The sequence below is a fragment of the Pseudorca crassidens genome, chromosome 19 (assembly GCF_039906515.1).
Source record: "Pseudorca crassidens isolate mPseCra1 chromosome 19, mPseCra1.hap1, whole genome shotgun sequence".
In the NCBI taxonomy this organism is placed as follows: Eukaryota; Metazoa; Chordata; class Mammalia; order Artiodactyla; family Delphinidae; genus Pseudorca; species Pseudorca crassidens.
Window position 1 is genome coordinate 54,644,104 of NC_090314.1, and position 21,602 is coordinate 54,665,705.

The window sequence follows — 21,602 nt, forward strand, 5'->3', positions numbered from 1 at the left end:
GGCTTGCAAAGACCATGCCAAAGTCTCTGCCTTGAAGTACTGGCCTGCAGGGATCCACCCACCCCGCACGCCTCTGGAACGACATCTTAAAGAACTCTAGGAAGGGAGGTGTGAGATTCCAGGAGGGGGATATTCCTGCCGTGCATCTGGGGTGGCGGGCTGGAAGGGGGAGGAGGGGTCTCGAATGGAGATGGGCACTGGGCCTCCGGGACTCACCCTCCACAGGCTAGGACCTGGCTTTCTTCGGGTGCCTGGGCTGTTTGGGGCCTCTGTTCCTGTCTGGCAGGGCCACTCTTCCATGAAATTTGGGGGCAGGAGCCTGTGAGCCATGGAGGTGGCCTGTTTCTGGGCTGAGAAAGCAACTGCGTCCGAGGCCAGAAAGAACCTGGTGAGGGAGACAGCTGTGGCCAAGCCGTGTGCTGTCCTGCCCAGCAGGACCCCGCTGCCGTCCTCCCACGTGTGACATCTATCCCCGGGCTGAGCCCCAGCTGAGTCCTGGATCCGCCCTTCCTTTCGCTCTGGGTCTTGGCAGGTCCTGGCAATCTCAGTTGTAACTGTTTATTTCCGTATCGGTGCTCCCGGGAAAACAAGCTCCCTCCCCTCCTTAAGTTACACAGGAAACACTCAGAGGCAACGGAGGTGCCCAGCCCGCGCACGCTTCCGCCAGGCCCCTGCGGTCAGTTGGCCGCCCAGGAAATTGGAATGTTAGCGTGAGCCCAACACAGTGGCGAGGTTAATTGGTTGTCCCCCGAAAGTCACGTCGTGCATTTCAGATTTAGCTGATGCTCACGGGGCCTCCCCGGGGTGTCCACTGCCAGAGGCAGGGCACACCCCAGCACCTGGAACCTGGCCTACTGGGTGTTTGGTGTGTATTCAGCGAGCGAGTTCACGCACACCGTTGTTCCCACTCCTGCTGGCGCGGAGGTGGGAACACCAGCCCCGCCTGCACTCAGCAGCAGGTGACCCTGGACGAATCAGCCTCCCAGGGTGCTGATTCCTCCTCAGCTGAGTGGACAGAATGTTCTCGGTCTCGGAGTTCCCTCTCTGGGATCCCGGTTGTCCTGGGTCTCCTTGGGCAGCGCCAGGATCCACCGTCCTTGGAGAAAGTCAGAGGACCCATGCTTACTCCTGCTCGTGCGCCTTGAGTCCCAGCGGGACATCTTGCCCAAACCAACGAAACTCCCCCACGTGTCAGCAGGAATGTGAGCAGGCCCTGATGTGTGGGCCAGCACAGACAAGAGTCCGGGGGTCTCCGGCCCCTTCCCTTGATATCGTCATGTGTCCCAGCTTCACCTTCATTCCTTTTCGATAATCTCATCATCTCTTTTTCCCCAAGACTTCACTTCCCTGTGATCAGCACGTTAAGAAAATAGGACTATCACGTCCAAGAAAACAACTAAATGTGTTAGTCTCGTGACTCCCCTTCTCTCCTGTTCCTCGTATTCTCCCCCTCCCCCCATCCTTTTCCCTTTCCCCTCTGTGAGCATCGATCCTCCCGTCTGTTACCATCACGTTATCGCCGGTGACTCTCCTGCTCTATGAAAACTCCGTCCCTCTGCTCCTGAACCAACCTCCCTGGGCAGCCACAGCCAGAGGGAGCCTCCCCCTGAGCAGGTGGGTGTCGACCAGGCCCTCAGCCCCTGGGAAAGGAAAGGTGCGGTGGTCGCGAGGACAAGCGGAACGCAGCCTGGGTTCGGATTCACACGGAGCCATGGACCTGCGTTTCCTCACCCGTAAGATGGGAACAACCATCCCACGTATTCCTGGAGCTGCACCAGGGAACAATCAAGATGGGTAGAGTGTTGTGGATTCTTCGTGCCCTCAGAGGGTCAGCGAGTGGAGGACAGTCCACAGAGTGCAGTAGTGTAGGCATGGGATGGAAGTTTCCAGAAGGCAGATTTCAGCTCTGCGTGTGGAAGAGCTTCCCAGCAGAGCTGCTCTGAGAGGGAAGGCGCCTCCACACCGGTAGTGAACATGCATCGCTAGGCTCGCTCAAGCAGAGCCAGGCGGGGTGCCGGTGAGAGCGCAGAGATGAAAGTCACTTTGTCTGGCAGGCCGGGTCTGGTGTCGCCTGCAGTCACCTCTTGTCTGAGACTCAGGGATTGAAGGAGTCTCGGGTTTGCTCGGGTTGCAGATTCCCCAGTGTCCAGAGATTTGGGGCAAGGCCTCACTCGTGCATGCCCTGGGATGGGAAAGGCAGGACCATCCTGCTTCCTGGCTGAGAGGTCAGAGCTGTGAGGTCCCCTGGCTCAGCCGTCACTGGGGACTTGAACCCACACATCCTGTCTGCCGGCCGTCAGCCCCTAGGTCAGCCCCTAGGTCAGCTGCCTCCCCTTCCGACACTGATCGGCACGGAACAGGGGAGGCCTAGAGGCCAGGCCAGGGATGCTCACAGAGGGCCCTCTGAACCAGCCTCTTCTGGAAGCTGACCCACCCATTCTCCTGGTCCTGTGAATTGCCACACATGGCATGAAGGCTCTGGCCGGGCCCCTGCTCCGGCCTTAGGAAGTTGACATCTGTCCCTCTTGTCCTGGGAGCATGGGTGGTGCATCTCCAAGGCCCAGTCCCAGGTCTCTCCTCCCCACAGCCCTCCACCGTGCCTGTGTAAGGACCCTGTCCGTGCTGTGAAGTGTGGAGTGTGGTCAGGGATACCCTGGGGCGGCTTTCCTGCCCACTCTCCGCATGGCCATGGCCTCCGTACCCCCTCCGTGAAATGCAGCTTGTGACACCTGCCTCTTCAAGTCACCCAGAGGATTAAATGGCCAAGTTCGCAGAGTACCAATGGCAGTCCCTGCCCACACGAGCACTGTGTAAATCCAGCCTGTTCACCTCCTGTGTGTCCCCGGTGCCAGGCAGCAGAGGCTCAACAGATGCCAGTGACTTGGGTAGAGCTCAGTATTGGGGGGCGTGGCTGTGAGGGTGGAGTTCTGCTCCCCTCTCAGGGCAGGTGAGCCTTGTCCAGAGCAAAACAGGCAGGTCACACACCTAACAGCTTGGCCCTCGGGACTGGTGGTCGTGCTGCGCTCCCCTCCTTTGCCCCGTCTAGAGGCCAGCTTTGCCCAGAGGTGGTGGAGAAACGGCTTGGAGCCCAGCCTTTGCCGCCAGCCTCCCTTCCCTCTGCAGCCTGGCCTGTGGACCAGGGGCTTACGGTGCCCTCCCTCCTCGGGTGAGGAGTCTGGGAAGCAATTAGCCTAATTGTCATGGCGGGGCTGTGAGCAGAGGGGTCCCCAGGGGACTGCACAGCGAGGGGCTGGGACTGTCTGTCTGCTGCCACTTCCGCTCTTCCCTTCCCCTCAGCACCCTGCTCCCTGAGCATCCCGCCCAGCACACCACACACACAACGGACCCTCACCCCGAAAGATGGGAGCTCACTGGCCGAGGCCTGAGTGTAGGAATTTCCATTGGGCGAGTGAGTGATGTGGGCAGAAACACTGGGGAGGGTCTTAGCTCTAGATCTTGAAGATAGAAGGTCCTCCCGCCCAGCCCCTGCCTCTAGGCAGACGAGTCACTGTTCCCTTCCCACAGACTAAGAGGTTGGGCTGTGCCCAGGGCCACCTAGAAATGGACGCATTGAGTCTGTGCTCAGGGTCTGGTACCAAAGGCAGTCCCACCCCGGATGCAGGAGCAGAGACAAGGCCGTTAGCCACAGGGCCTCCCTGAGAGGCTGGCCAGGCCCTCCCTGGTCAGAGCCCCTCCCTACCCGTCCCTTGGGCTGGACAAGCGCTCCCATCCCACGTCGCCGTGTCATCAGGATCCAACAGAGGGCAGGTGGCTCACTGGCTCTAGGATAACATGAGTTTATTTACAAGGAGATTCTCTGCAGAGGTGTCTGGAGGATGGGCAGAGGGTCACCACCAGGAACAGCGCAGAGCTGGTGGTGACAGACCTGTTACCACCCCAGGCCTAACGGTCAGAGGAGGAAGCAGCAACTGAGACTGAGAAGGAGGGGGGATCCAGGAGCAGCCCCTCGAGAGGGGGGTCTAGGTCCCCCTTGGTCTAGGACAGAGACGGCCTCCCAGGGAGAGAGCAGGGGAATAAATACCCCAGACTCACTCCCCTGCTCCGGAAGCCAGAGGACAGAGCCCTAGCCTCACCCTCATGGCCAGCCACACAGCCTCCCCCGACATCTTCCTTCCTCCCGAATCGGTCCACCCTCTGTGTCCGTTGCCCTCAGTTCCCCTTTGCCAGATGAAAAAACTTTGATCTCTCTAGAACTTACTGCCTTCCAGCCACCATCACTGTAGGGTGGACCTCCCGAATCGGTCCACCCTCTGTGTCCGTTGCCCTCAGTTCCCCTTTGCCAGATGAAAAAACTTTGATCTCTCTAGAACTTACTGCCTTCCAGCCACCATCACTGTCGGCTTAGAGCGGTCAGTTCCCGCTGGGCCAGAAACTCCTCCAGGGCAATAAAGAGAGTGGTGAGTAAGGACCAAGAAAAGAGAGCGCGTCTGGAGAGAGACTAGGAGTCGGCGCATTCAGCGCAGCCGAGGGGTCAGGCTGGATAAGTACCGCGAGCTGACCATTAGGTTGTCAGGTGGCAGAGGTGGGAACCTTGCCCAAGGTAGTTTCAGGGGATGGTGCCAGGGAGAACCGGCTTGGGGTGGGATTACGAGGGAACGGGAAGAAAGGAGTTGCAGCTGCAGGTCTAGGCAGCTCATTCAAGAGACTTGGCTCTGTAGGGAAGCAGTGCACGGGCTTTGTAGCTGACAGAGCCGTGTGGTCGAGGAGGGTTTTCTTTTCCTATCATGGCAGAGAGTAGACAACTTGCCAGAACTGTGAGCACATGTGGGTGACAAGGACTGGACAGCAGTGTGCACTGAAGCGACTGGTCACAGACAGGAGCGGGGACGGGAGGGAAGGCCGAGGGTAGGACCACAGGCAGGGAGGTGAGCAGGGGAGCATGGACGTTGTCTTCCATTTGCCGCGGGAAATAAGCAGCATGGTCATCACTGAGGGTGAGGCTAGTGGAGCACAGTTGGAGGGTTGAGGAGGGAGAGTGAAATGGTCATTGAGAGTGAGGGGCAGTGGCCGGCAGAGGGAAGTGATCTAAGGAAATCAGGGTGATTTGGTGCTTTTCTCCAGTTGTGGGCCACGGAGTGGAGTGGGCAGAGGTGATCTTACTGGTTTGCCAGGCCAATGTGATGACAGGAGAGAGGAACAGATTTGCAGAGGGAGTGGGGATACGTGACCCGACCATAGTCTTTAAACTTTAACCCGTCTGTCCATCGACTCATCCATTCACCTTTCATCAATTCACTCTCCATCTGTCTTTCCATCCATCTTTTTATCCATCCATCTATCCACCCATCCACCCCTCTGCCCATCCATCATTCCATTCATCCACCCATCCAGTGTGCACTGAAACTCTTCCGAGTACAGCAGTGTTGTGCTGAGTACAGGGCTGTGGGGATGGAGGTACAGGGATGTGGGGATGGAGGGTGAGTGAGTGGCCCCCATTCTCTGGGAATTCATGAACCCCCGGGGAGCCAAACAAGTTCACAAGCTGCTCTGAGATCATCTGAAACCATGAGGCTATCTGAGATGAGCCCCATGGCCTGGCAGGGGGACTCTGCTCAGCTCATGCCGCCAAGCTCAACCCCTCCCTCATTGTGGCCCCAACAGACCAGGGAAGAAGGAAGAAAAGGAAAGTGACAAACACTGTTGCAACCCTCTGTGTGCCAGGCAGCTAGACAGCCTCTCAGGATGAACCTGATTACTCACTGCTTTTCCATCCTAGCCTGGTCTGGCGGCTCTCAGCCCAGGCTACACTTCAGAACCTCATGGGAAAGTTTGGTCGTAAAGTTGGGCTGCCCTTTGATGGGGTCCAGCCATGCGTGTGCAGCCAGGGTGAAGGCCACTCATGGACGACAGCCACCATGCGTGGGCGTGGAGGACACCCAGGGCGGGGGTGTCGAGAATTGCCCAGGACCCACCGAATCACGCCAGAGATGACCACTGCAGAGAGGATAAACGGTGACCTGGGGCCACTCGGTGGCCAAGATGGGGGATTGGAGCCCTCCCTGTGCTTTTGCGCATCTAGACTGTCACTAGGCTGTGGAATCTCACCTCCCTCCAGTCCCCCCCGCCCCCCGCACGAGGAGCAGAGGGCCAGGTTTGGGAGCCGGTGGCTACTGGCAAGTCACTTCGCCCCGTACCTCAGCTTTATTAGCTGTGAAATAGGGAGGTGGCGTCTACTTTGTAGGTTGGAGGGAGTTCGATGAGTTCACGTCCGCAGAGCAGGGAGCACCAAGTGCTCAGATGTGCTGACTTTATTATGTTGCAGATGTCCCTCGATGTCCCCGTCCCATAGCTGCTTCCTGCCCACCCCAGACCCCTCCAGACCCTGGCACTCAGGATTCCAAACACACCTCCCAGCATTCCCACCGGGTCGAAGCGTCCCCTGACAGTCTGGGCTCCGGACTCCTGCCCAGGAACCACGCAGTGGGAGTGATCAGAGGCTGCCCCTCTGCCAGCACGGGACCCGGGGAAGAGTGCACTGGGGAGAGCTATGGGTGGGGTGGTAAGGAAGCAGACGGGAGAGGAGCCCCCCTTTCCTGGAGCCTTGGAGGAGGTGGGGAAGAGGGGGCCCTGGGAAGATGTAAGTTAGTGAAGGTTCTAATCAAATATTTATCAGTTAATTGATAGCCGGAGGCTGCTGACAGCACCCTCTCCCTCACCCTGGCCTGTCCACACTCCTCGCCTGGCTCTCCACCCCCCACTCCCCTCGGCCCCTTGCCCTCGCCGTCCTGGAGCCTGGCTGCTCGACCTCTGCCAGCCTCCCTCCCGCCTTGCTGGCCCCCTCCTCCCTCATCCTGAGCCCACCCCTTCCTTCTCCCTCGGGCCGGGAGCCGGGGACGTTGCCAGCACGTTGGCCGACTGGTTAATGGGGCTTTTCGGCTACTTGGGATCAATGAGGCGGGACCTTCCAGCAAGGAACGGGCCCTTGTGAGTGTGTGCACGTGTGTACACGCGTGTTTCCCTCCACTCGTAAGGGGCGTGATCTCTGCCCCAGTTTCTGCAGAGAGAGGGGAGGGACCTGGGGGCTTCACCAAGGAGGACGTAGAGGACGGGACTTCTCATCAGGCGTCGGGTCACCCCAGGAGTGAGGGGTGTCAGCTGCGAGGCAGTGAAGGCTGGCACTGGGGCCTGGGGAGCAGGGCAGGGCTGGGCCCCAGGCAGAGAGTTGGGGGCCTCAGGCCTCCGGCTAGAAGGGAGGTGAGCAGGCAGACGGTGGAGGGGCAGGGCTCCAGCCTGAAGGCAGAGAGGTGGGGGCCTCAGGCCTCCGGCTAGAAGGGAGGTGAGCAGGCAGACAGTGGAGGGGCAGGGCTCCAGCCTGAAGGCAGAGAGGTGGGGGCCTCAGGCCTCCGGCTAGAAGGGAGGTGAGCAGGCAGACAGTGGAGGGGCAGGGCTCCAGCCTGAAGGCAGAACACCAGGCCTTGTGCTCAGTCTCCATGGCGCTCAGGCCACCCCCCACCCTAACAACTGATTCAACATCTGGGTAGTTGGATTTACTCCCCAATGGATAGCAGACGCCACCAGGGCAGGGGCTGCCCACCCGGGTCCCCACCGGAGCCACAGGCCTGGCACCCCCAGCTGCCCACTAAACAGTTTCGGGTGAATAAATTGTCACCAATTGAAGGCGCAGCGTCGAGCAAGCCAGCCCGCTCACTGGAAGAAGCATCTGTCTCACGGGGGAGATGGACAAGGAGACAGACGCTAAAACTGAGGTCAGAACACGCAGAGGAGGGCTTCCCTGGTGGCGCAGTGGTTGAGAGTCCGCCTGCCGATGCAGGGGACACGGGTTCGTGCCCTGGTCCGGGAAGATCCCACATGCCGCGGAGCGGCTGGGCCCGTGAGCCATGGCCGCTGAGCCTGCGCGTCCGGAGCCTGTGCACCGTGACGGGAGAGGCCGCGACAGTGAGAGGCCCATGTACCACAAAAAAAAAAAAAAAAAAAAAAACACGCAGAGGTTGATGGGGGAGCGCGGGAGCACACGTGAGGTCCCAGGGCATCGGGAAAGCAGTCACAAGGGTCAGCCGTCCCTGTGTGTGCAAGGGTCCTTCCACGCTGGGAGGCTACTCCAGTGAGAGGTGGCCCCTGTCCTTCCAGGTGGTGAGGAACCCTCTTCCCTGGAGACACCCTCAGAAGGCCAGGGGCCACCTCCTCTGCTCCCCAGTGTGTGTCCACAGCAAGGGACAGCCGGAACCCTGCTCCACCCCTACCTCCCCTGGCACCACGAAGGACCCCAGTGGCTTCTCTGGGGCTGAGGGACCTGCTACCAGGGCTGCTCTCTATGCCTGACGTCAGTGGTTCTCACAAGCCCCCAGAGTGCAGGAGGTCTGGGGCGGGGCCAAGAGTCTGCCTTGCTACCTGCTTCCAGGTGGTGCTGTTGCTGCCGGTCCTGGCACCCCATTTGGAGAACCGCTGCCCTGGGCTGTTTCCGGGCCCTGCTAAGGGTCAGGGCTTCTAAGAGCCCCCGCATGGCTGGGATCAGCGTCGAGGGAGCACTTTCCCTCCTGGGGCAGCAGGTCTTCGAGAGGGTGGGAGGGATCTTTGGGGCATCTCCGGGATCCTCAAGACAGAGGCGGGGACCCTACTTGCCCCCCGATAGCACCTCACCCGGTGGCCACCGTGCGGCCGAGCTGTACCAGGCTCCATGTCTGCACAATCAACTCCAATCCTCTTCCCTGCAGGCTGTGAATCGTTTTCGTCACTCCTGCTTTACTGACGAGAAAACCAAGGCTTAAAAGCCTTTCTAAGGCGGGAGGGAGAGGGTGTGGCTATCAAGGGCCAAAGGAGGGCTTCTGGTGCTGCTGGGACGTTTTGTATCTTGACTGGACCTATGTCACTCTCCTGGTGGGGAAGGTTTCACAAGATGTCACCACTGGGGAACACTGGGTAGAGGGTACACGGGATCATGCTGAGATATTTCTTACAACTGTTGTGTCTACAGTTATCTCAAAATATTTAATTTTTTTTAATTAGGTGGATTAAAAACAAAAAAAATCTTCAGTGTACTCAGGCCTGACGAGTTCGCACAAGTGGCCTCAAACACAGAGGTGTCTCACCCCAGACGTGGCTGCCCAGAATTCCCCCTGCAGCCCGGCTCTGAGCTGGTGCCCCACGCTGGGGGAGCCCCCCTCCTAGGGGGCATGGAAAATGCTGCTGAAAGTACAGTTGGAGACAACAGAGCCTTCTGGAGAGGGGGCAGTGAAAGGGGGCAGTGTCCAGGCCACACGGAGGTCTAACCAGCCTTGCTCTCTCCTTCCCCAGGGCAATCAGGACGCCACGGCTCCGCCTGAAGCGATGGCCCAGCCCTACCCCCCGGCCCAGTACCCCCCTCCGCCACAGAACGGCATCCCCGCCGAGTACGCCCCGCCGCCACCGCACCCCACGCCGGACTACTCAGGCCAGACCCCGGTCCCCCCAGAGCACGGCATGACCCTGTATACACCAGCACAGACCCACCCGGAGCAGCCCGGTGGTGAGACCAGCACACAGCCCATGGCAGGGGCCCAGACAGTGCCGGTAAGGGCCCCCCAACTTCAGAACCTCAGGGGGAGTGCCGGTGGGGAAGGGGCCTGGGGGCCTGTGTACGGAGAGGCAGCCCCATAGCAGGGGTCCCCGCCCCCAGAAAGGAGCGCCTAGCCTCCAAGCTCATCGCCATCCGACCCCAGGGATCTTTCTGGTGGGCAGGTGCCACGGAGGGGCAGCCAGGCCCACCGCCTCTAGCTACCCCCCCCCCACCCCGGTCTCCCCGAGCGGCAACTTCAGGCCAACTCTCACCTCATCTGGGAGATGGAGCGTGTCCTCAGTGGTCAGTGACCTGTTAATGGGAAGTGAGAGAAATGGGCGAGGCCAGTGGCCTGGGCTTGCCCGGCCCAGCGGCATCACGGGGGCAAGCAGGGGGCGGCGGGGGGGGCGGGGAGGGGGCTGGCAGCAGCAAGGAGAGGCCCAGGGCCCCTCAGGGCTGTCTCAGGTTGCAGGCACTCCTATCATTGCTAATCACTTGTAATCTACCTGCTTGGCTGCCCTCCAATCAGATAGCTTCAATTATGTGGTTGTAATGCAGCCCCAAGGAGAAAGTGCTGAGCCGGGCACTTCTCAGAGATTTCCTGATAGCCAGGGTCACGTCCAGGAGTGGCCGCCGCCCCTGGCCAACCGGGGTGGGCGCCCTGTGAAGGTAGCCCCTCTGGAGACCAGGCTGCCGCATCCCCTCCCTGACCTCCTCCGCTGCATTCTCCGGGCGCCCACGCCCCGCCGAGCTCTGGGGCTTTGCGCTCGTCCAGTTGGCCCTGCTGATCTGTCCCATTGCCGGCTAGCGGGGCCTGGCAGGAGGCCAGCACGCCTGTGCTGACCGGGAGTGACACCACCCATCTGATGGGTGCCCCCCTCTCACCCAACCTGGCTCCCACGGTGTTCCCCTGGATCCAGATATCACCTACCCTCCCTGTGCAAGCAGCAGCATCCAGGCTCTGGGGAGACACAGCCGCCCCCAAGCTGCCCCCTGGGCTGGACCAGACCCCAGCCGGTGCCCTTCCTGCCTGCTCGAAGCACCTCCCAGCCTGAGTCAGCACCAAAGCCACCAGGCTTTTCCATTATCCCAGTGTCCCTGGTACAGGGTGTCTGCCATAGACACCCCCAGGGTTCCACGGATGAGAAGGGCAGCGCCCACGGGCCTTAGAATGGGGAGGCAAACCATAGTTCCCTGGTTTAGCTTTTCCACCTCGGAAAAGAGAGGTGAGCACGGGAGCCAGAGGGGCTCCCTGCGAACAGGTCACGGCCGGCCAACCGGTCTCTTTCTGATGGACAACAGCAGACGGGGTGTATCTGGAAAAACCTCTCACAACCTCCTTGTGAACAAATACTGACCCCCAGAGGTTTGCCCTGGAAGCAAGCCTGGGAGACAAGAGGGTCAGCCTTGCAGCTGACACAGAGGGTGCCGAGACCGACAGCTAACACCCTCCAACGCCTCGACAGCACAAACAGAGGCCTCCTGGACCCCCTGACACAGCCTCACCACGCCAAATTCAAAGTCGTCTCCCTTCGGGGCTTCCCTGGTGGCGCAGTGGTTAAGAATCTGCCTGCCAACGCAGGGCATACGGGTTTGAGCCCTGGTCCGGGAGGATCCCACATGCCGCGGAGCAACTAAGCCTGTGCGCCACAATTACTGAGCCTGCGCTCTAGAGCCCGCGAGCCACAACTACTGAGCCCACGTGCCACAACTACGGAAGGCCGTGTGCCTAGAGCCCGTGCTCCACAACAAGAGAAGCCACCGCAATGAGAAGCCCTCACACCGCAACAAAGAGTAGCCCCCGCTCGCCGCAACTAGAGAAAACCAGCGCACAGCAACGAAGACCCAACACAGCCAAAAATTAATTAATTAATTAATTAAAAAAAAAGAAAGTCGTCCTCCTTTGGCAGACACTTGCGGGGACCTGCTCGTGCCAGGTGCTGAGCCAGCACTGGGGACACACGGGAAAAATGACCGGCCCTGCCCCGCGGGAGCCGTTGCTGCCCACCAATCAGGGACATAAAGTGGAAGGGGGCCAGTGTTGACCTCCGTGCCTGTGAGAATCCACGGCCCCGGAGAGGACCCAGGAGTCTCGGAGAGAAGCCAACTAAGACATGAGAGTCTCCCTGCTCAGCTGAGCGCCTCCCCGGGAAAGTGCCTGGGCCAGAGAGCCACTGAGCCCGTGAACGGGCAGCCTCGACTTTCCTTTCTTTACCTGAGGCTCTTCAGGTACTGCAAGGCGGTCAGAGTCTGCTGCTCTTCCATCGGGATCCGGAGACGGAGGCCCCACGGGTGAAAGTTACTGGATTAGTAGGTGACCTCGAAGACACCCAGAGCTGCCCGGCAAAGATTTTGGCGTGAGTGCTCTGACTGGGAGTGTTTCTTCAAGCAGGGGCTTCCCACCTTGGGAGCAGCTGGGGAGGGTGGCCGCCGGCCGTCCCGCTCTAAGATTCCAGGAGCCACTTCCACTAGAGTAACTCCTGGCACTCACAACCCTGCTTCTCAGCTGTCTTATGTCCCTCCTGTGTCAGGCCTCCGTCACTGCTCTGACTCTCCTCTTGGCCTTCCCCAGGCAGCCTGACGTTAGAAGCAGGAGGTGCGGGGCAGCAGGCGGTGCGGGCTCCAGCTTTTGTCCAGACCTGCCGTCTCCTGTCTGGATTCCGTTTGTCATCACGGTGTCATCTACGTTCTTTTGTCAAAAGGCAGCAGGGGGAGCTGGGTGATTGGGGCTGCTGATGGAGCGGGCCCACCTCACTACCCTGCAGGGCCCCCCAGGGGTGCGAGTTGGGGACCACCTCCCTGGAGTACTCATTCATTCAAAGTCATGCGGGTCCCCTGCAGGTGTCCTCCCCATCCACTTGTCCACCCTCCATCGTGGGACAGCCAGAGGGACCTCCTCTCAGAAACTCCTCCCCTTCTCCCAAATCTTCCTCTGGGGCCACCTCGCCTTTGCACCATGGGCCTCACACGGCCTGCCCCATGGCTGTCTCTCCTCCCCCACCAGCAAGCGCTGCAGCAGCAGAAACTCCACCCGGAGCAGCGGCCTTTGGTCCCCTGTGCTCTTGGCTCTCGGGGCTTAAGAAAAGTAAAAGGGGTGGACCGTGGTGGGAGTGCACCACTGCAGGGTGAGACTCAGCCGCGTGCCGCCTCCACGCAGGCGTGGTGCGAGCAGACGGCACCATCAGCACCAATGCAGCAAGCGCAGCGGCCAGCAGAGAGCCTGGAGCGTGGCATCATTCACGGGGTCCAAAGCGGACACACAGCTCCACTCAAGGTTCAGAAGAAGACTTCATGAGTGAACGGCATGAGGACACAGGCGGAGAATGCCTCCTCCAAGGCTGGCTCACCGCCCACCAGGGTCGAGCCATGTCTGGCAGGCAGCTGACAGTCACTGCACGAGTGCCCAGGAGGTCTTGGAGGACCAAAGATGAGGAGAGATGGGGCCATAGAGAAAGGGCATTTCCAGGAGTCTCCCGTGCGGCATCAGCAAGCCGTGACGGCCACCAGGTCCTGGCCTGCTGCCTGTGGCCCTGCCAGACCTAACGAACCCTGCCCAGGGCCCTCTTGGCCTCTCCCTGTGCTGGGCTTGGGGAGGCCCAGGTGAATAGAGCTGCAGGCTCCTCGGAGGGTGCGAGGATGGGACATATGCTGTCCCACCAAGATGGGCTGGCTGCTGCCTTGAAAGGTGGAGGGGGACCCATGACGACTAAGGTGACACAGAGATGGGGAAGACACGGAAGCGAAGCGGCCGAGAGCAGTTGTGGGAGGGAAGAGCGAGTTGCTGCCGCTGTTTCTCTTTTCCCTGCATTTGAGAATCAAAGGCAAAGATTGCTTCAAAAAAGAAAAAGGAAGGGCTTCCCTGGTGGCGCAGTGGTTGAGAGTCCGCCTGCCGATGCAGGGAACACAGGTTCGTGCCCCGGTCCGGGAAGATCCCACATGCCGCGGAGCGGCTGGGCCCGTGAGCCATGGCTGCTGAGCCTGCGCGTCCGGAGCCTGTGCTCCGCAACGGGAGAGGCCACAGCAGTGAGAGGCCCGCGTACCGCAAAAAAAAAAAAGGAAGTAAAGTCCCTTGGAAGGCGGTGCAGGCTGCCTGGACCACTGTGATAAATGGTGGGAAGGCCTCCATCTCGCCTTGGGGCAGCCAGTGTGCTGTTGCACTCTGGGGTTTCTCTGCACATCTTACAATTTCACAGTCATTGAACCCATTTATCTGCCTCTGTCTGCAGCTGCGCTTGGGGGCAAGGGGGGCTCTTTTCTTACTTGTGTCCTGCCCCCATCACCCCATTTCTCCCACCTGACCCTCAGCTGCTCCCCTAAGAGCCTTTGGGGTGGGATGCAGAGGCAGGAGGACCCTGGATCTTGGAGACACACAGTGGGCTCAGTTCTGCTATTAGGAAAGGCCCAAGGTGGGACAGGACAGCCCAGCCCAGCCCCAGATGCCCCAGCTTCGTCAGTACCCTCCCGTGGTGTCCCCGCTCCAACCCCTGCCCCGCCCAGGGCTCCCCATCTCCTCTGAGCGCAAGCTGGGCCTTTCCTGTGGCCCTGGCCACTAGGTCGCGCTGACCGCTGCCCTCTGCTGGCCCAGAGTCAGCATTGCATGCCCCTCTCCCACTAGTTTTCCAAGTCTGGGGTGAGTCCACTTAGTCACCTGTACCCAGAAGCAGCTGAGGGCACAGGTTTGTGGGAGGCACGGGGTGGAGGGGGGTGACAGGGGCACTGGGCCCACCCTTACCACTGCCAGAGGGCGGGGCTCAGACCTATGAAGAATCAGCAGATGCACTGTGGGTTCCGCCTTGAATCAGGGGCACAGGTGGGCCCTCTGAAGGTGACGCACAAGCTTATTTTCTGCAAGGAAGAGTGGGACCAAGGGAGGAGGACAGCAGGACAGCTGGGGAGGGGGCTGAGCTCTCGGGCAACTCCAGGTCCCGGGCTTGGGGGGAGGAGCCCACAAGTGTCCCCGAAAAGCCCAAAGGCAGCTGCCCCATGTTGCCCATCAGGAATGAAGGCATGTACAGGCCGGATCAGGATTCTCAGAGACTTGCTACCTCACTCCCACCCCACCAGCTGTTCCTCCTCAGACGCCGCCCTGCTAAAGGTGGGCTCCTGGGAGCAGGGGTGGTCGGCACTTGTTGGTAAACCCCCAGGAACAGGCGCAGGACCACACTTGGGCTCAGAGAACACACGCTTGTCAGAACTGGGCCTGCCACGCATGGGATGGCCAACCTGCTGAGCCCCAGGTCACACGTGTCCCCAGGCACACGAGACGATGGTAGCTTCCAACCCACCAATGGGCTCTGATACCCTGTGCTTCCTCTCAACACAGGAGCACAGAGCTGAGGCTAAGGGGCCTTTGAACAAGATGCTCCCGCACCCCTGCAGCCCTCCAGGCCCCCTGCCAGCTCACCCCCGGAAGTGTGCCCAGGAGCTGGTGACATCCCCTCCCCTGCCCTATGGCATCCACTGAGTGCAGGAGTTGGGGGAGCGGCCCTTTCCTTCCAGAAAGGATGACGAGGGTGGCCATCTAGGGCAGGCACTCAGGAGTCCAGAGACATCTCCAGCCACTGGCCTTGGTGAGGCTCTGCCCCTCGGGGTCCATTCCTCAGCCACAGCACGAGGCCACAGTGACCTCGCCCTGCTCACTGTTCTGGCTCCAAGAAGCTTGTGGTACTGGTCAGCACTCCTCCGGTGGACAGAACCCACCAGAAGCAAACGGGCAGTTCCCGGGGACCTGTGGAAAGTGCTCTCCGGCACCTCTCCTCTCAGCTGTGTCTCCGCGGCCCAGCCTCCTGCTGCCGGCCAGCTGCCTCTGCTCCTCCAGCCACGTGGGAGACCACAGCCACTGGGACTTCCATTTGTGCAAAGTCTACCCCAGGCCTCGAGGACCCTGCCCTCCCCGCTTCACTCTCTGTAGGCCCCCAGGCCGTCCGTCGTCTGGAGTCCTGTCCCAGAAGCAGACCCCCAGACAAAGATTCAAATTCAAGCAGTGTATTGGGCTGGTGATCCCAAAAGACCTGGGAGGAGAGCCGGGACTTGAGACAGGAAAAGGAAAGAAGCAATAAAAGGTGTTTCTGGGCCCGTTATGCCCACAAGGGGCAGAGGCACGAGGGGGCAGAGGAGCCCCACGGGAGGGAGCCGGCGTCTGTCCACCCACCCCATCCGTCACCGGCTCTGATCCTGGGTACTAACGCTGAGCAGCCCGCAGAAGGCCATAGGTGCCAGCCCCTGGGTCACGATGAGCCAACCAGGCCCCTCGGTCAGTCCTCCCCCACTCACCACGCCCAGCCTGCCTTTGGCTCTGGGGATTCAGCAGGGACCAACCAGGCTGAAGGGCAGCCTGGCTGTGAGCTGATGGCCCGTCCCTGTTGAAGTCCCCAGGGAGGAACCTCACATGCACACCACCAGCCCGACCTGCTTGTTGCCCTGCACCGCCTCGGGGCCTCTCCACGGCCTTGGCCTCTCGGGGAGCTGGTGGGAGGGGGTCCTTGCTTTGTGGCAGCTTTGTTCCCTGAGACCCAAGTCTTTCAGAGTCCCTCTGTTGACCCACATTTAGCTCCACAATGAGGACCAGCTCTGAAGCACTGGACGTGGCCACCCCTGAGCCTTGGAAGATGCAGAGCCCCAGAGCAGGGTTAGAAGAAGAGGCAGGCAGCCCAGGGGAGGCCTCCCTGTGGGGCAGCACCGCCACGGATATGTGTGTCACGGTGGCTTCTGAAACTTCTCCACTTTCTCATTGAGCTGGAAACCCCAAATGGCGCCCATGGTCCCAGAACTCGGGCCGTCAGGGAAGCAGTGCACTCATGACTTCAAAGACCGTGATAGCCAAGGGACCGCTGACGTCAGACCTCAGTGGACAGGCCGAGCCACGGTGGGAGGACGCACTGGGCCAGGGAGGCCTGGCCCTGCGATGGTGTTGCAGACACAGCCCGGGGAAAGACCTGGAAGTGGGACCTGAGGCTGAGGTGCTGCTGTGCCATGTCTCCTGCGGGTCCCAGGATGGGGACGTCCTAGGGGCCTGGGGAAGACCTGGCACTTAGATGGTCCCCTGCTGTGGGATGGGAGCTGAAGGGGGCACCTCCCAGCCCGGGTCCTCTTCCCGCAGCAGACAGACGACGCGGCACAGACGGACAGCCAGCCGCTCCATCCCTCCGACCCCACAGAGAAGCAGCAGCCCAAGCGGCTACACGTCTCCAACATCCCCTTCCGGTTCAGGGACCCCGACCTGCGGCAAATGTTCGGGGTGAGTGTGTGTGGCCCCTCCATCTGCACTCCCACTCTCAGCGCACAGCCCAGGTGTCAGAGAGGCCCCCTGGGTTTCCTGCCTCCCGTTGCCCTCTGGGTCCAGCCCTGCTTTGACCCGAGCCTGTGGGGTAGGAGGGAGGAGGAGGGATGCAGGCTCTGGGTGGAGAGACCTGCGTGGCTGCCACCTCCACCACCTGCCCCTCAGGCCCAGGCCAGTGCCAGTCAGGTTATCACTCCGTTGGCCTCTCCTTCTGATGAGGGCTCCAGGGACCCCTGTGCCCCCAGAGCGGCAGCCCAGCCTCCTGGCCTCACACCCAGCAGCCCTGCCTGTCCTGTGTGCCTGGGGCCCAGGCACTCAACCTCTCTGGACATCCTCCAGGCCCCAGGGGTGGGGTGACAGGAGAGCACACGATGGGAAGCAAGTGCGCGTTCCGTTCCTGGATTCTCCCTGTCTGTTCCTAGACTTTGCTCTGTAGGATTTCAGCCAGTTGTAGGGTTACTGTAAGATCCTGCAGGGAGGCCCCTAAGTCCCGTGGTGACTTTATTCTGTCACTTGATTTGAACACCTGCAGGTGCTGACACCCACCGGGTGCCAGGGCTGCCCCGTGGGCAGGTGAGGGGGCAGCAGCCAGGGTTCAGCCCCGGCCACAGAGGACACATGCGCCTGGCCCGTGTTCCCTCCCTTTCTTCCCTCTCCCACCCCAAACTCTCCTCCCCCTGCCTGCCCTGTGCCCACTCCCCACTTCTGCCACAAGTCAGGCAGGCTCTGGGCCCTGAACCCCAGCCCTCCCCTCATGCCACCCACCACCCCAGATGGGATCTGTCAGGCAAACAGGAGGTGGCCCTCCTGGGATGGACTCAGCACCTACACCTGCCCTTGGCCCAGATGTCCACTTCTCTTCCTGGGGGCCAGGCCCCACTGGATTTGGGGTTATACCCAGTAGGGTGCAGGCAGGATTTAGAATCATCGGAAGATGAGAATTCTGCCCGCTCTTGGCCCTGGGCCTGGGCAACTGCCAGCTCTCTGAGCCTGGGGCCCCCACTCGGAGCAGCTGGTATTACGATGTTATTAGGTCAGTTCACTTGGACGCCCTTCCAGTCCCGACATCACGGGCCTCAGCACACTCAGTCCCTACAGGCCGCCCAGGGGCACCCATGGTCCCTGCAGGACGCCCATGAGTTCACTCGCCCCTGCAGCACAGCAGCACCATCCTCCCCCTCCAGTACTTGTCAGGGTTGGCATTACCTCACTGTCTGGTTCCACGTCCCTCCCTGCCCACGTGACACCCACCTCCAAATGTTACATCAATTGTATGCACTGGAGACCTCAGGACAGGCCCCTCGGGACCTCAACTGGGATTTTAGGGGACCTGGTTCACAGGTTCCTGGTCTCACGTGCCAGTGAGGGAGACAAGGCTGCCCCTTGGGAGTTCCAGGCCAGCGATGGGGCAGGAAGGGGGCAGCCAGAGCGTCTGGGCCCAGCTGACTGGTATGTCCTGGTCAGGCAGAAGGGCCTGGGGTCACTTCACCCTGCCCCACACACAGCCCAGCCCCAAACAGCACAGGCAGCAGGCAGTGCAGGGTCCCTCCCTAGCACTTTCTCTCTTCCAGGGGCTTCTCCCCCTGGCAGCACCCCACCTTTTGGGAAGGACTTACCCAGAACCCATGTGTGTGAATTAGGGCTGTCTGTCAGCAACTTGTGTCAAAGTCCCAGCAGGGAGAGGAGAGGATGCTGACAACACCGCAGATGGGACCAGCATCCTGGAGGGAAAAGCTCTCTGCACGGGAAGGTGGGGAGGGATGCCCCCCCGCCGCCAGGCTACCCAAGAGCACCTTCATGTCCCTGCAGGAGGTGGAGAGAGGGCCGGGGGCAGAGGACCTGACACAGGCAGGGGGCAAGGGTCCCCTGGGGAGCAGGCCAGCCGGGCCAGCAGTCTTAACACACCCTCTCCTGTCTCCCCCACCCCCATCTCTGTCTCTGCAGCAATTCGGAAAAATTTTAGACGTGGAGATCATTTTTAACGAGCGGGGCTCCAAGGTGGGTGCCGCCCAGAGGCCGCCACCATTACAGCGCCCGGCTGTAGGTCCCGCCAGGCGAACGTGTGAAATGTGCGTTTGCTTCCTGGAGAGCTCCGAGCCTGAGGACCCCTGAGCGACACGGGTGCTTGTACTCCCCGCTCCTCCGCCCGCCCCACCCTCCCCACCCCGCTGTCTGTGTTGTCGCTGCCGCTGCTGAGGCTTCCTTCTCTCTAAGTCGCCAGGACCTCTCTGTCTGCACTTGGAGCCCCGGTCCCTGGGCCTGGGTCCCCAGCCTTCGAGCCGCTCCCCCGGGGGCCACCGGCCTTCCTGGAGCTGCCCGGAGACTCGGTGGAGGGCCTGCAGGGGGCAGGCGGGAGGGTGCCCGCTCCTGGACGGGAAGACCCCCCCGCCCCGGTTGGGGCTCCTGGGATGACGATGGGTGAGGCTGCCCCCACTCGGTCCAGAAGCCCAGCCTTGGCCCCCCAGGTGGGGTGAGGGCAACAGTCCTGGCCCCTGGTCAGGTCAGCATCTCTCTTATAGCTCTGGCCTGTCCCTTCAAGTGCCAGGCGGTCAGCTCAGGTCAGGCTCAGGCCAGGCCAGCAGCTGCCCCACCCCCGGGGCCGTATGTCTCCCAGGCGTCCTGCCAGTGGCACCAGGACAGACCTCTGGGCTGCCCGAGTCTCTCCTTCAACTCACCTGACTCAACCCCTCTCTCTCTCTCTCTCTCTCTCCCCGCCCCCCATTGCCCTGCCCCCCCCCCCACTCCCCACGCCTCCTTTTTTTTCCTTTTTCTCATCCTATGTCTTTCTCTCCATGTCTGTCCTTCTCCGCTCACAGGGTTTTGGGTTTGTAACTTTTGAAACTAGCTCAGATGCTGACCGAGCCCGGGAGAAGCTGAATGGGACGATCGTAGAGGGACGGAAAATTGAGGTGCTCAGATAAGTGTGCTGCGGCAGGGACGCCCTTGAGAGCCGCCTCCGGTCACCCTGGGCCCCCGACCCAGCCCCACTGCTGCCATGCAGAGAGCCAGGCCAGGACCCCATGGCAGGGCCAAGCTGAGATCGGAGCCGAGACCACCACCCGCCACGCCTTCTGGGTCTAGGCCTCAGGCTCACCCAAGGGCCCCCCAGCCTGCCCCCTCCCTCTCATTCCTGGAAAAGGTCCCCAGCTGTGGGGCTCAGCCAGACACTGGGAGGAGCCCCAGAAGTCTCGTCTCCGAGGCTTGGCGGCTCCAAGGACCTCAACCAGCCCAGCCTGCCCGTGGCTGGGAGCAGGTCATTAGTCTCACCAAGGAGCGGCAGCTGCCCCGTCCCCCCTCCCCATGCTGCCCCATCCTGCAGTTTGCCCCTTGCCTTTATCCCCCAGAGGGTGGGCAGCAGTACGAGCCAGAGCCTAGAAAGGGATCCAGCCCAGAGGCGCAGAGGGGAGGGAAGGCGAGGGGTCCCCCGACACGCCCGCCTCCACCACCCCTTCCCGGGCGGCTGCGTGTGCCCTGCTCAGCGCTGAGGCTCTGGTGTCTGGGAGCTGGGCTTCCCGAGCAGGGCGGGCAGCAAGGGTGGCCAGGGAGGGAGGGCTCAACGGCTAGTGCGGAGCCACTGGAAGAGCGGTGGAAGGACCTGAGGGAGGGTTTCCAGAAGCAGAAGGAGTGCCAGAGGCACCGACCTCAGCCGGGCTCCAGCCCAGCATCCGGCAGCCCAGGCTGCGGCCCCAGGCCCCAGGGGCTCACACTGACCGGGGGGAGGCAGTACGGCCCAGACCCCTCCCTCGAGTTCCACACCTGCCCTGCTTTCTCCTCCTCCCTACAGCCCAGCCCAGTCCTCTGGGCAGCCTGACCACGGCCTTAGATGTCTGCACAGTAGGACCCACTCCCTTGGTACCTACCTGCTCCTCCCCCATTGGCTTTGCCCCACCACCACGGGCACGTGTGCCCCCCGCCCCCACAGAAAGCTCTCTGCTGGCCTCAAGGGAAAGGGATGCTGCCCCCACGGGGAGGGGTGACCATCCTGGTGCCCACAACCAGGAGGGCCTCAGCAGCCACCCACGGCAGAGAAGTCTTGGGGGCCATTCTGTTAGCTGCGCTGAGAGCACTTTGGGGAGAGTCCACCAGCCAGCTGCTCCAGTGGCCTTGGGTTGCCAGAGAGAGGCTGGGCTCGGTTTGTGGGAACAGTCCTGTGAACGGCAAGAGCCAGTGGGACTGGATGCAATGCTTAAGCTGAGGGCCCGGGGCCTGGGCCAGGCTGGGCACCAGCCAGTGCTGGGAACAGTGATGGCCCAGGTTCTCAGCCGGGGGGTGAGGTGCGGGCAGCACTCGGAGGGAGGAGGCCCGGGGGGAGGGCAGGCCGTGGTGGGGGGCCAGGCGAGAAGAGGAGGCGGTCCTGTGCCTCGCCTGGGCGTCCCAGGGCCTCCTCCCCAGCCCCCAGCCCCCTCCGAGGCGGCCACGGAGGAGAAGTTCAGAGCAGGACCATGCGGCCAGTGGCCTACAGGCTAATGTTCCCTTCAGCCTCTCCCTCCCTCTCTCTGGGCAGGTCAATAACGCCACGGCCCGAGTCATGACCAACAAGAAGACTGCCAACCCCTATACCAACGGTAAGTGGCCCAAGACCCCAGGGAGGCTGCAGGGGCCACCAGTGGGGACAGGGCCCAGGAGGAGCCCAGGCTGCTGGAGGCCAGCCTCCCTGGATGCTGAGTGCCCCCTCATGTCCCGGCTCTGCCGCGGTCAGAAGGGGGTGGGTCAGCGAAGCAGGAGGAGAGCTGGGGCCACCCGCCTCCACCCACACAGCTGGTGAGACCCCCGTGCTTTCCCGAGCGTGGCCGTACCCGGAGGCCGAGG

The 21,602-nt window shown here is 61.6% G+C and overlaps 1 protein-coding gene across 9 annotated transcripts in view; it reads left to right on the top strand.

Annotated features, from left to right (window-relative positions):
- Positions 1 to 21,602, top strand: part of RBFOX3 (RNA binding fox-1 homolog 3) — a 448,026-nt gene that overhangs the window by 415,189 nt on the left and 11,235 nt on the right. For 7 of the 9 annotated variants that reach the window (XM_067716016.1, XM_067716012.1, XM_067716018.1 and 4 more), the window contains 5 exons: positions 9,274 to 9,528; positions 16,614 to 16,751; positions 18,738 to 18,791; positions 19,610 to 19,702; positions 21,298 to 21,358. In XM_067716016.1, the coding sequence (XP_067572117.1) occupies positions 9,307 to 9,528; positions 16,614 to 16,751; positions 18,738 to 18,791; positions 19,610 to 19,702; positions 21,298 to 21,358 (568 nt within the window). In that variant the 5' untranslated portion in view covers positions 9,274 to 9,306. The remainder of the gene's footprint in view (positions 1 to 9,273; positions 9,529 to 16,613; positions 16,752 to 18,737; positions 18,792 to 19,609; positions 19,703 to 21,297; positions 21,359 to 21,602) is intronic. The other 2 variants (XM_067716017.1, XM_067716020.1) reach the window with 1 other exon arrangement.